This window comes from Corylus avellana, chromosome ca5 (genome assembly GCF_901000735.1).
Source record: "Corylus avellana chromosome ca5, CavTom2PMs-1.0".
In the NCBI taxonomy this organism is placed as follows: domain Eukaryota; kingdom Viridiplantae; phylum Streptophyta; class Magnoliopsida; order Fagales; family Betulaceae; genus Corylus; species Corylus avellana.
The window spans coordinates 8,532,003-8,545,927 of record NC_081545.1 but is presented as its reverse complement, the minus strand read 5'-3'; the positions used below and the strand labels follow the sequence as shown (position 1 = coordinate 8,545,927).

The following is a 13,925-nucleotide window of genomic DNA, read 5'->3' as shown; positions in this document are numbered from 1 at the left end:
TCAAAAGGCATATTTTATTATTAAATTGTTAGGAAATTTCGGTGATAATTATCTCTAATCAAAAGAGTTTGATGCAAGCTACAACAAATTAAGAGGCATATTGCATCACAAAGCCGATAGAGGTCAATTTTAATGTTTATATATATATATATATAGCTTAAGAAAAAAGTTTAAAAGAAGTTTTGAAAATTAGTGGGCCATGGCTCCTTTAGGTCAATTAGCCTCACTAGATTTCTAGAATTAGTGCTAGAGAGCTAAACAAATGAATTTAGAAAAATTTTCAAACTGACGTGGTAGATAAATAAGAGAAAATTGCATTTTTTTTAATTTAAAAACCCTTGCCACGTCAATTTAGAAATTTTTCTAGATTCATTTGTTTGACTCTCTATCACTTCTCGATCTCTAATGCCACGTGTTAATAGATAAATTCTCTCATATTTTATTTAAAATAATGTTAAAAATCATATTTTTATTTCATAACATTGCCATAACAATTCCAAATTTTCAACAAACCTTTGAAAATGTGATTGGTTAAGACTATCAATTCAAGCATTATCAGAAAAAAAAAATATATATATATATATATATATATATATATATATTACAGTTTATTTCTTGAGATGTGTGTCACTGCAAATATATATGAAAAGAAAAAAACAATTTATAATATTACAGTTTATTTCACGAGATGTATGTCGCTGCAAATATGTTTTGGTATTCATTCCATGTGGGACAGAAGAAAAAAAACATAAAAAAACGTAAAAATCAAAGCATTGGACAAAAGAGAAGCGCCGTTGCCGGGGATCGAACCCGGGTCACCCGCGTGACAGGCGGGAATACTTACCACTATACTACAACGACTTGCTTGTTTTAGAGGGTCAAATGTTTTTATTTCAACTATATCAATCAAGTTGTAAATTTGAGCAGTTATTTAAAGAAATGAACGAAAAGCCAAGAAGCGGTAAAGAGGTTCCTTTCCCTCACTCCAAGCGGCTCCCCTCCATCCATTTCCTGCCATTTAAAATGGGAAATTTTTGTGAAAGCGTAAATGAAGATTTATTGTTGGGGGTTGGAAGCGGGGGTTTGAAAGTGGCTGAGATGGGTTTAAGGAGAGTTTGCATGGGGGCGTGGAGGAGGAAGGGGGTTGGGCGTTGAAAGGAGAGCCGCTCCCGGCTCCCCTCTCATTCCATTCCATTCCCTCCATTTTTTTCTCCCGAACAAGGAAATCCCGTCCGCCATCCACAGTCCGCCGCGACCTTTCATTCCTTTTCAGTTGTCATTGCCACCTCCTAGCCAGTGTAAAGGTGCCCAAGCCAACGTGCAACAAACACTTTTTCAATAATAACAATAAGAAAAAAGTACACTTTACTCCTCAAAGTTTGAGGCAATTTTCAATTCGACCACCAATGTTTCAATTTTTGCAATACACCCCTGCAAACTTGCAAATTTTTTTCAATTTGATCAATTTTATCCAAAAATTCTCATATTGCCCCTAATTTATTATAAAAATTGAAAAAAAAAAAAAAAAAATTGCCCTTTGGCCATCTGGCCATTTTTGCAACCCCCAAATTTTGTTTTGTTTTGTTTTTGTTTTTGTTTTTTTTTTTCCTTATAAAAAATAAAAAAGTAAAAAAATTATGAGTAATATGAGAATTTTTGGATGAAATTAGTCGAATTGAAAAAAATTTGCAAGTTTGGGGGGTGCATTGCAAAAATTGAAATATTGGTGGTCGAATTGAAAATCGCTCCAAACTTTAAGAGAGTAAAGTGTAATTTTCCCTAACAATAATTCAAACCTCAACCTTCTAAGTTTCTATAGAAGAAAAGAATGTAGTAAAAGGATGCAAATGAATTGCATTTTGACAATGGCTTGGAAAGAGTTTACTGGAAAAAGCTTTAAGGAACAAAACTAAGCCTTAACAATTGCTATATAGTCAACAACCTATACTATTATAGGACATTAGGGAATCAATGAATAGCCATGTTACAACTACCAGCCATGCTTACAAGCATTCATGAGAACAAAATTTATATCTTGTATAAACCAACTTTACCGTGGAAGAGATAAAACTTTCAATGTCCAAAATCAATGAAAATTGCACTGTTGCAATAGATGATGAGAATAATCAACATATTTCTCCCAAAGGGGCTTGTATTTTTCGATCCCAATCTTCAACCATGGCTTAGAGTTTCCATTGAAGTGCAGCACAGCACCCTTCTCTATCAACTGAGAATCAACATTGGTGTATCCCAACCCCAAAACATGCCAAGAGGGATCCAAAGGCTCCGTCAATCCATAGAATGTCAGCAGTCCAGGCGGCAGCGTACCGAGCTTCCACAATGTCCGGTCAACATTCCGTTCCTGCCAGTAATGGTAGATACCGGTTACATTTTTTTTCCTCCACTCAACCAGATCAAAAACATTCATCCCAAAGGCCCATCCGCATGCATCGGGATCAAAGTGTGCTCTTATAAGAGGGTGAGAGTAGTTCAAGTACTTATGGTATCTATGAAATGTCTCCATGCATGTCTCAACGGCTCCGTTGACGTTGCTATTCAAATCAATGGAGAAAAGTGCAGAGAGATCCTTTTGAACCACAACATCATCATCAAGAAATACCACCTTCTCCAGTGCAGGAAAAACTTCTGGGATATAAAACCTTAGGTGGTTAAGCATGGATAAATACTTTGGGTTTCGAAACTTGATTGGGGTCCGGCCATCATCGCTATTGCCAGAAAAATAATAGCTCTGAGTTTCAGAGTCTTGGAGCTGCTTAAGAACAGGAACATAAGAAGCATTTAGCCAACTAAAGTCTTCAAACTTTTGAACCTCAATAGTCACTCCTCGAAAATCATTCATGGAAAACCAAGCCTTCGTTGCAGCATAATTTATTTCATCAGTGACAAGATGGAACACAACCATCTCTGGATTTTTGGAATTTAAAGCAGTTGAATTGACCACAACTGAAGTTGCAAGGATGTTGTCTGAGAAGACACAGAAATGATAAAGATTGTTATCCTTCAGTTTCATGTCTATTTGCTTTCTTTCCTTATGCTTCCGCTGTAAGTTTAAGTTTCTGAACCACTCACTCGTTAACCGAACACCAAGGCAATATAAACTTTTTGGAACTTCTTCAGCAGCTATTTGCCCATATTTTGAACTCTTTTCACTCACAGAACTCATTTGATCGTCCAGTGCTTGAATTTTTGCTTTCAGTCTCATGATCATGGTTGCACTGTCATAATGGAGTTGCTGAGCTTGGTATAGTAAAAGTGCCATCTCACGGATTGCAGTTTCTGATTCTCTGGTTGTCAGAGGTGTTCGCCTTATTGCAGCATTTGAGAGAAGGATCTGTGAATTTCGAATCTGAGCACTTAATTCCCAAGCAAATTGAAGGTTGTTGCTTTCTTTTGCAATTACGACAAAAGCTTTTGCAAGAGAAATTTGGTCACTAAGTTGCCTGGTGACGGAGTCTGGGCTCACCATTTCTTCAGTAATGTTGAGACCTTCCATAATTCTATCATGCCTGTAAGGTCTCTGCAGATCAGGAAACGTGCACACATTTTCTTAATGTTCCAAAGGAGATCAGAAAAAGTAAAAGATTGTACAAAATAATTCTCACTTTGTTTCAGGAAATAGAAAAAGGTGGGGAGAGAGAGAGAGAGAGAGAGAGACAAAAACAGAGAATAAGAGTAAAGAGTACTTGTTATCCAGAACCCAGAGATGATAAGTTTCACCACAAAACAGCAGCATTCTAACAACCATTATCTGTGCCAAACAGTTTGTATCTAGCCATATTTCAACTCCAGAACTTGAAGATTTGTAGCAATCTAAAGAAATTTACTTTCTTTCCTGAATTTTTATCCATATGAATACAGAAATGAAACCGCTCAGGGAAAAAAAAAACACAGAAATGAAACCTAATAAATTTGAGATCTACAGAAAAGGAAGATGCCACTAGCCAGAAAGAGTTGAATGTGATCATAATATATTCAGTCATGCCTACACTCCAAGAGGATAATGCCTAACAATTTCTTAAGCACCAAAAAAAAAAAAAAAAAAAAAGGAGGAGAGAGAGTTCAGCACCTTCAATTTTCCCCTTGGTAGGAGAAAAGTTGAGCATCTTAAATGCAACATGTAGGTTGGAAAAAAAGCACATATTGCATTTGAAATAGGTTATTATGTCCATTTGAATCTGTATTAGTTTTACATCCATCATGCCAGATTTAAAACTGAATTATTCTTTTCTTTTTCTTTTTCTTTTTTTTTTTCTTTTTTCCCTCTAAGCAAGATTGCATTAATAAAAGAAGAAGAAATACAGGAGGGGATGGGGCACCCCAACAAAGTCCCCATAACAGACATTACAGAGCAGTAAAAAAACATGAAAATAAAACTGGAAATGAACCCAATGGCTTCTTGGCTCGCAGGCCAAGAAAGGGGGCTGACAGTTTATGAGGCAGTCCAATTGAAGGACTGCCTAGAGAAACTCCTTCTGTGACAACAAGAAAACTTGGTAGCCACAATAGAGAAGATAGTACTGATAGCAACTAGACCAAAACCATAGCACATGAGCTCCATTAATCTGGGTTTGGCAGTCTCCATAGGCGAAAAAGGGACATTGGCTATGGAAGGCATAGGATAGGAGGGAGAGGAGAGCCAAGAATTTGCTGCGAGAAGCCAAAACGAGCGGTAATGTGTGCAACTCACATGCACAAGGGCCTAAGTGACATATGCACGTGGTGGAAGGGAGCTGCGCTGGGTGGTGCATAGGCTGGTGAAGGAAAACTGGTGGCGCGTGGGCAAAGGAGGGGGTGGACAGACAATAGATCTGGTTTCAAAACACAAACAAAAAGAGAAAACAAGAAAAAAGGAAAGAGAAGGAAGGAGAAGGGGAGGAGGCAGAGATCTTCCCTCCTCCCTGGGCGACACTCACCGAGAAGGTCTCTCACTAGAAGTGGGAAAACCCTCACATGGGGAGATGGGAGAGCTTCTCGCTCTAAAACTTAGATAGAGAAGCGGTCTGTGTTAAAAAACAGAGAGCTTGTTTGGTTGCAATGTTCAAAATTGTTCTCTTTTTTAACTCTTAAAACACTTTTCATGCATATATCCAAACAAGTTTTCAGACGTGGTCTTTATAGGAAACACTTTTCAGTTTTTGTTTTTGAAAACACTTTTCAAAACATAAAACACAGATTAAGAAAAAAAAAAAACTTTTAGAAAACTTTCTCCACTTTCATATAGGAATGTTTTCAAAACACATGCTCAGTTTTTCAAAAAGAAGTGAGAAACACCTTTAAAAACATGGATATCCCTCCTATGAATTTTTTTTTTTTTTCAAAGAAAAAAACAAAAAAATGATGTCGTGGTTGGGTCATGCCCAACCACAATGGTTGGGTAACCAAGCCTTACCCAAGCCACGGCTATGGCTAGGTTACCCAGTCGTCATGGCTGGACACGACCCAACCGCAGTGGCTGGGCATGACTCAGCAACAGCCATGGATGGGTCACCCAACTACCATGAGTGGGTCATATCCAACCATGGCCGGGTTATGCCCAACCTTTTCTTTTTGTGAAATAGAAAATTCTAGGGAGAGTATTATTGTATTTTCTTATCAATTTTTTATTTACTTGAATAAAAGAATAGACGAATGTCTCGGATTTAAAACGATTGTAAACTCATTTCTTAAATTTGCAAAGTTTTAAAATGAGGTCTAAAAATCAAAATCAGGTCAAGTAGTACATGAGAGTTTCATAATATTTTCTCAGGATAAAAATATAAAATCAGGGAGTGATTTAGTAACTTTTTCTTTTGTTTCTTTATGTTTTAAAAATTGTTTTCAATATGGTAATCCAACAAATTTTCAGATGTGAACCTCACAATACATTTTTCAATTTTCAAGCTATGAAAGTGCTTTTCAAAAACTCTTTTCTTTTCTTTTCTTTTTATAAGCAATCAAATTTCATTAAAAGCACAAGGGCGCAACTCAAGTACATGAGAAACATCTGCCCAGAAAAAAGAAAAAAGAGCAAGAAAACCGTGAAAACTATAAACATGAAAGTGATCATAGGCAGCCACCTAGTGGTACATGGTATTCAAATGTACTCTTAATTTATCTAGTGAATACATCTATACCACATGCTATAACATTGTCTTTCAAGTTTCTTTGGGATGATCAGCAAGCAAAGGCAATGCTGATTCTAAATTTCTATGAATATCCATCAGCTGCTGAGAATCAGTTGGATAACAATCAGTTGTAAGAGAGACATGAGCACCTTAAACATATAAATAAAAGCTTTTGGCTGCTGAAATGAACTACTGGTCATTAAAAATTTGGGCAAAGAAAAAGGATCTGGAGCAAGCTATTTAACACTAGCGAACCTATTGAAAAGGTATTTCAAAAATTAGTTTATCCAAGTAACATGAAAATGAGACACACCATGTACATATTCCATTTTCTTCTTCAAAAAGCAGTTTAAATGAAAATTCACCATCGGTTGTTGCAAAATAAACAAGTTTCGAAGACACTAACATCACTGTTAACACATCTTAATTCACCTTAAGAGTCGTGGCTAGAAGTATCCCAGCCTAAGTTGCTTCCAAATGCTTGCAACTTACTATTACTATTGCAGAGGGTGCAAAGGGTAAAATAGAGAGGGCATGAAATAACAATAAGTAAGACTTGCAGCAATATTAGATCTGAATCTCTCGTCTCTAGATGTCTAAGGGATACACTAGGTTTTGTCACAGAATAACATCCACATTTTCTAAAATTGAAAAGCTCGTCACTATTAGACCAAAAAGGCAAAATTACCAGCAACCCAATTAACCTTTTTTGTACCCTCACTTTCCCACATTTGATCAGCAAAACAAACGGAGTAAAATTTCAAGGTAAAAACTAATGAATAAGAAACCAAACAAAACCCAGATCTTTTCTTTACCTTGGGTATCTCCGGCCTCGACTCAATCTGACTCCCTTTGCTCAGAACAAAAATGAAGAGCAAAACTGCTATTCCAGACAATACCCACCACAACACATTCGAAACTCGCCTCCTCACTGGCCTCCGAAAATCCACCGGCCTCCGCCTCATTCTCAATCACCACCACGTTTGTTTCCCCAGAAAGCTTGCTCCGGGAGACTGTTTCCCGATACAATTGTGCTAAAGATGGTATATATAAAAAAAAATAAATAAATAAAAAAAGTTACTGTCTTGGGGTTGACCGTCGGAGCATCTGTAACAGATCGCGAGTGGGTTTTTGAGATCTGTAGCAGATATTGGTTTTGGGTTTCTATCAATTTGTAAAATAATTATTGGGGTTGAGAATTAGGTTTTTTTGGGGCGATTGAATTCTGTGGTGGAGGAGAGCTTGGGTGGTCTCACTGAGCACAGGGAGAAGAGGTTGTCTTCTCCTGTGACGGACAATAACAGTTGGGATTTTGTCAAGTGGGTTCTACTTGTAATTGTCTCTAACTAATAACTGAGCTGTGTGCTATTGACTAGAATGATGTCGTTTTCTGCAAATTAATTAATTAAATTTTTTTACTTCTTACCATGAGTTTTCTTATTTATTCAATCTGAGATTAGATTATAATTTTATGAAAAATTACCTGCGGTGTGTAATAATATTAATTAAATAATTATATTTTGTAAATGAATAAAAAATTAATAAGATTATTGAAAATATTAGTTTACTCTGAGGCATCATGTAAAAATTATTTATTCTTTTAAAATATCCTTATGTTTATCTCTTCATGTGAATAACAATGTTTGATACATACATATACTCAGGAGGATTCAGATTCCTTTTACTTAAAGAACAACCAAGCGCTACATGATTGTTATTCATTTTCCGAGTGACACTGTCATTTTGCGCACCAAAAGTGCCCTAAAATATATCTCTTGACTGGGGAAGCTATCTACTTACATAATAATTATTAGGGTTAAATGGATATTTGATACCTAAGTTTATGAAAAAGGTACTTGGATTTTAAAAAGTGACAAGCCCAATACCTGTATTTTCTAAATTTATCAAATTGATCCTTTAACCATTAAAAAACTAAATTGAATTTTTGCCATGTGTATAAAAAGTCATCTTAGACTTCAATCCATAATCCTTGAAAGGTTATGGATTGAAGTATCAATTTGATAAATTTGAAAAGTACTTTTTAAAACCCAAGTAACTTTTTGGGAAAACTTCACTTTGACCTCCTAAACTTCCACTCGATTTTACAAATTCCCCATAAACTTTCAAATCTCTTACTTTGGATCCCTGAACTTTAAATTTCCCTCAATGTGAACACTTCAGTCAGATTTTAAACATTACATGACATTTATACCCTTGACTTTTGTATAAAATTTTAACTTCCAAAACGTTTTTTTATTTTAAAAAAAAAAAACGAAAAATCAGAGATATTTTGGTATTTTTTATAATTTTAACGGTTAAAATTGACGGAATGGTCTTAATTGAGAGCAATTCAAAGTTCAGGGGTCCAAAGTGAGAGATTTGGAAGTTCAGGGTGGGTTTGTAAAATCGGATCGAAGTTCAAAGGGCGAAAGTGAAATTTTTCCTAACTTAAAAAAAAAATTAAAAATTAAAAAATTAAATTTTTTTTTTTTTTTTTTAAAAAAAAAAAAAGGGTTTACAGTTTGTTTGAAGGATATCTTTGCATAAGAACCTGTAGGAAAAACTAATTGGGGGGAGAAATTATCCTATTGGGATCCACACAATTTGGATGAATCCAAATAATTAGTTATCTAGCTATCCAAATAGTAAGAAAGTCTATATGAACTTACATGTCCAAATAAATTTTGAACACCTGTCTGGACGAGTACACGACAGTATAAACTCTTTCACAAGCAATTTGGATAGATAATTGTTAGAGATTTCAATCTTTAAGTGACACAACTTCCAAATATGAATTGAAATCCAAAGCAATGAGCTAGCAATTTAGACAATTTTTTATTTTTTATTTTTTATTTTTTTTATTTTTTATTTTTATGACAAGAAACTCCTTCAAGACAGGGCTATTTCATGTACTTACCCCTATTAAGTAAATCTTGGACCTGTGTAAAACGCTAACTCCACATGAATTAGATAATACTCTAACTTCATCAGCAGGCTGAGAGTAACGAGAGCAATTTAAAACAAGTACGGTAAACAGTCCATATGAAATTCAATTTAAGTAGTGCGGAGAGTCTAAAATTTATTTGCAGCAGAGTAATATTTTCTAAATTACTAACATTTTGGATCCGCCTAATACTCCAAGAGATAATTTAATTTCATTTGCCTCACCTGTTTCGCTCTTTCCCGAAGTGAAATTAATTAATTGATATCGAACAGTCACTGCCATTATAATATAATGGAGGTTTCTGCACGTCTCAGAAACCTTGGAGACATGCACTGTCCATTACTGGATTTGCTTTGCTGTAATTTCAAAAGCTTCTCCAACTCTAAAGTGTTCATATGAAATATATAAAGAGAAATGCTAGGTTTTTTCACAAAAATAAATAAATAAATAAATAAACCGTATGTCATCATCCATCACCTTATGTTTATATTGTCTTTATTTGTTAAAAAATAATGCTGCAAACTTTTACTTTCTTACATCTATTTTAATATACTTTCAAGTGACTTTTAAAATCACCATCAAAAAAAAATTCAATAAAAAATCATCAAAAGTGTGTAAAAAATAGGTGTGGAAAAGTAGAAATATATCAAATATTATTCTTTAATAAATAGAAACATGTGTTTGGCAACGGCCTGCAAATTTAAACACGAACAATTACTATTCTCAAACAAAATTTAAATTCCAAATATTCTCATTTTTTATATCGTATCAATTAATTTTTACTATTATTCAAATAAATAAAAAATCACAAAAAACAAATTTTTTTTTTCATTTTTCTATACCAAATATTCGTACTCTTTTTTTTTTTTTTTTTTCACATCAATCAATTTTCAAGCTACCAAACAGTAACAGGCAAATGCCAAACGAAGCCACGGTAATGAGCGAATGAAATCTTCACACAAAGGGAAGGAAGCAAGTACAAGCATGTCACTCAAACTTTTATCTTGTTAGCTTCAACATGCCGTCTCTATGTTTACTAAATATCATTATTCTTTCTGAAATAATCATCAAGCTGAAATTCTCATAGTTGCAAAGACATTTATATATATTGCACCATCATCAACCATCACTTATTGTTCATCAAAATTTTCTACTCAAGAACAAACCAACATGAAAATACAAAGAACGAATGTTGACACCAACACTGAAACATCTTTCTTTTCTCTTTCTTTTTTTCCCTGTTCTTTTTCTACCCCTTTTTCTTGTGAAAGAGACATGGGGCTACACAATGGGGGGACTTGATACCACTGACTATATAGGCCGATGGTATCCCCTCACTCTAAAAAGACTATGGATAAATGCACTATCACTAATCAAAGGGAGTTTAACATACCTACCAGCAAGAGCACACCTTACACACTCCAACACCATCACAATATACATGAATCCCACAGCTGCCCAGTAGTATAACCCAAAAGTACCTTGAAAGTGTATAAGTGGCATGAGATTGCTTGACTGCACCACCACCAGCAGGGCCGATTCTAGTAGAAAGCCCATGGCTACATGGAATCGTAAATAGTGAGGCCATTTGTCACTCTGCACCACTCCTAAGTAGGCAACGTAGAAATGTGCAAACTGGAACCACCAAGGTAATCTATGAACTGCTCCTGGGATATAATAAAACAAACTCTCGAGGAATTCGTAGCGTTCAAGGAAGGGTTGGACATAATACGCTGTCTCAGACATCTGCAAAGCTAAAAGATACGGAAGACAGGCCAAAATCCTCCACCACCATACTGGCTTCTCATCTATTGTCGGGATGCGAACACTGAAGGGATTATCCGCGGATGCTTGCACAGACATTAGAGATTTGCTTTGTCTCGGCAGCATAGGAATTCTGCGCAACAGGCCACCTTGATCCCCACCTAAAAACGGAGATGGTGTAGCAGAAAGGCATGGGAATGACTTTCCTGCAGATTATACAATTGGGAATTAGAAAGTATAGATGATCTTTGGGATGTTGATCTATTCAATCACTAAGATACTTCTTGATAATTATAATTTGACATGCCATATTAGCAGAAGATATGAATAGTATGAGACAAATTAGGAAGGCGAGCGACCCTTTCTTTCTCAATGAAATAGCACTTCTGCAGGGAGACAGCAAAAGAAAAGAACAGGGGAGGGTTGTCAAAAGCCAGTTCCCAATGCAAAGTCATACTATTAGTTCTATACACCAAGTTTATTGTGCCACTAACAATAAATTGGTTCCAGACTAGTCCCTAGAGCCTAAATTTCTGTACCCAAGAACCAAAGACTGCCACAATTATTTAACTTTAACAAACAAATCTATCTAGAGAGAGAGAGGGAAATTAATATACCTTTAGATCTGCATGCAACAACTCCGGGACGAGCCAAGGGCTTATGTGCTGTCCAGGTCTGGGTTAAAGACCAACATCTTTCTAGTGTTGTATATTTATTCCTGGTGTTAAAGACCAACAGCAGCATGAGAATGACAACATAAAAATTCATTCTCTATAGAAAGAGACCCTCCTATTTCCTATTAGACCGCTTTTCCCTCCTGGAATTAGTTAAAGTTTTATAGAATGCTATCTGAAACCTAGCAAAAGGAGGGATTTGTGAAAACTCGGGGACAATTATGTCTTATCTCTGCGCACACACACACACACACACAATAGTACAGCTCCTTCACTTGTGTCTACATTTTCCCCCCTTAAGTATGAATACTTAGCTAAAACGAATAGAAACGAATAAACAACCAAAGATCAAACAAACAACCGACAAAAAAAAGGTCCCTATAGAAAATTCCAGCATCATATGCATTAGTATGCAATTTTACAAAGCAAAATACTACTTATCCAAGTAATAATCCCTTCTGAACAAAACTCTGTGATTATCTTTTAGCAACATCAAGCATGTGATAGATGTATAAGGCTCTTCAACCTCGCAAATATGGCCAAGTAATAATCTCTTCTGAACAAGACACTCTGATTATCTTTTAGCAACATCAAGCTATGTGATAGATATATAAGGCTCTTCAACCTTGGAAATATAGACCGCTCATTGGCAATAGACATTAGAATAGTGAAAGCCTCAGCATGTAAGACGCTCCTGCATATTACAAGCAATAGCAAAGACTGCCAAATGACATGCCCAAATTTAATTCTATTGCATCATGATGATTTGTTTAATGGTAAGTTACACGCACCCGGTGGGACTTGGATTGTACCATGATAATCAATAGTGCAAACCATAAAAAAATCTAAATTGGATTTGATTTGCAACCAAAACCCAAATTTCTGAAAATCCGACTCAAAATAAGAAAAATTGTAACCACAACCCATCAAACAACCTAAATTTCCTTCCATCTTTTAGATTTTCTTTTCTTGTTTCTTCAATTCCTCCAAACCTCAGCAGTCTGCAATATGGTCAGGTTGCTTGATTTTAACATATTTCTGACCATATTATTTATAAACTACATCACACAAAGCCAGAAAAAAGAAACAAGCAAAAATAAAAATAAAAATTGACCCTCTTAATTTATTTAGGAAAAATGAAAGTACCTCTAATTGTCTCTAAAGCACCATTTAGATCATATACCAATACTAGTTCGAATCTCCCTTTCTCCCTCCCCCTCCCTTGGGGCCAATTACTTATAAAAAAATAAAAGATCATATACCAATATATTATCATTTATTTCTCTTATACCGTGAAAACTCCATGACATCATATTTGACAGGATGTTCTTGAAAAATCTCAAACCAATGAAAGCAATTCTTTCAATCAACACAAATTTATATATATAGAAACACACACACACACCTTCCATATATACAATCAAAATAGAAGAACTAATAATTCAAATCATAGTTCTGCAGACAACAAAATTTTCAAAACATATCTTCGTTCTGCATCAGAAGATGTCGATATATTGGTAGTGATTACTGATATGATACAGCCTATTTTTTTATTTATTTTTTGTGAATTTTTGTTAGTATCTAGCTTCCAATCAAATCTGCTGTCAGCCAACTTGCTGTTTCACAAATTAAAGTATATACTCCAATAACTTCTTAGCAAAAGATTTTTACTTTACATGTTTACCAAAACTTCCATTGGATGTTTAGAACACGATCTTAACGATGCCAATTGCACTTCTCCGAATACGGGAAAAGAGAAAAACTACACGAACGTAAAATTATGCAGACAAAACCAAACCACCCAACAACTAACTATTATACCTACGTATTCCTCATCATTCCTTCATTTCCACCAACAAAATCTGAAATCTTTTGTGAAAACACATATGACGCTCGGAACAACAAAAGGGTGCAAAGGAAACTGAAAAATAACAAATGGGTATTCACAATTTTAAGCGTCTAATTTTCATTGTTTTTCACTCTAGCGTTTGTTTCCATTTTTTTCTTCTTCTAAAACTAGAAGGAAAAGAAATAAGCGTTACCGATAGCCAACGGCGGCAGAGGCGAGAGGATGCGGAGGCTGGACGAGGAGGCGCGAGCTGGTGGAAGGACAAGCCGCGACGGCGGGGAAAGCGGGCATGGCTGGTGGGTATCGAAAACTCTCGAAAAAACGACTCTTGGAACCAGCGCCGTTTGCTTCTCATGCAAGAATGAATGGAATATATGAGAGAGAGAGAGAGAGAGGAGCACTTCTAGAAATCTGAGGGCTTGTTTGGTAAAACACTTTTTACAGGGTGATTGTTGCTTTATTTACTTGTGATGGGCCGTGAAAGTTGAAAAATAGTTTTCGGGTATTTTTTTGTTTGGAGTTGCTGATCCGCTGGATATTACTTTCGCTGTTTTATTTCAATCTCGTGT

The 13,925-nt window shown here is 35.5% G+C and overlaps 2 protein-coding genes and 1 non-coding gene across 3 annotated transcripts; all 3 read right to left on the bottom strand.

The window, feature by feature from the left end:
• Nucleotides 1–789: 789 nt before the first annotated feature.
• On the bottom strand, nucleotides 790–861 carry TRNAD-GUC (transfer RNA aspartic acid (anticodon GUC)). Its single transcript has one exon. It is a non-coding gene; the product is annotated as a tRNA-Asp (tRNA).
• A 1,107-nt stretch (nucleotides 862–1,968) lies between these two features.
• LOC132183186 (probable galacturonosyltransferase 10) lies at nucleotides 1,969–7,430 on the bottom strand. Its single transcript, XM_059596592.1, has 2 exons — nucleotides 6,941–7,430; nucleotides 1,969–3,538 (listed from the first exon to the last, which is right to left on the bottom strand). Exons 1-2 carry the CDS (start codon nucleotides 7,088–7,090, stop codon nucleotides 2,087–2,089), a joined length of 1,602 nt encoding a protein of 533 aa, XP_059452575.1. The 5' UTR covers nucleotides 7,091–7,430; the 3' UTR covers nucleotides 1,969–2,086.
• Nucleotides 7,431–10,096: 2,666 nt separating this feature from the next.
• On the bottom strand, nucleotides 10,097–13,748 carry LOC132182316 (protein TIC 20-IV, chloroplastic-like). Its single transcript, XM_059595524.1, has 3 exons — nucleotides 13,550–13,748; nucleotides 11,451–11,551; nucleotides 10,097–11,039 (listed from the first exon to the last, which is right to left on the bottom strand). Exons 1-3 carry the CDS (start codon nucleotides 13,645–13,647, stop codon nucleotides 10,381–10,383), a joined length of 858 nt encoding a protein of 285 aa, XP_059451507.1. The 5' UTR covers nucleotides 13,648–13,748; the 3' UTR covers nucleotides 10,097–10,380.
• Nucleotides 13,749–13,925: the final 177 nt, after the last annotated feature.

Bases quoted from the DNA above. Each gene is read 5' to 3' on its own strand.
- LOC132183186 (XM_059596592.1), bottom strand. From the start codon at position 7,090: ATGAGGCGGAGGCCGGTGGATTTTCGGAGGCCAGTGAGGAGGCGAGTT. The intron at 3,539-6,940 runs GTAAAGAAAAGA...CCTGATCTGCAG, and splicing joins CGAGGCCGGAGATACCCAAG to AGACCTTACAGGCATGATAG.
- LOC132182316 (XM_059595524.1), bottom strand. From the start codon at position 13,647: ATGCCCGCTTTCCCCGCCGTCGCGGCTTGTCCTTCCACCAGCTCGCGC. The intron at 11,552-13,549 runs GTAACGCTTATT...CTTTAACACCAG, and splicing joins TCTGCCGCCGTTGGCTATCG to GAATAAATATACAACACTAG. The intron at 11,040-11,450 runs GTATATTAATTT...TATAATCTGCAG, and splicing joins TGTTGCATGCAGATCTAAAG to GAAAGTCATTCCCATGCCTT.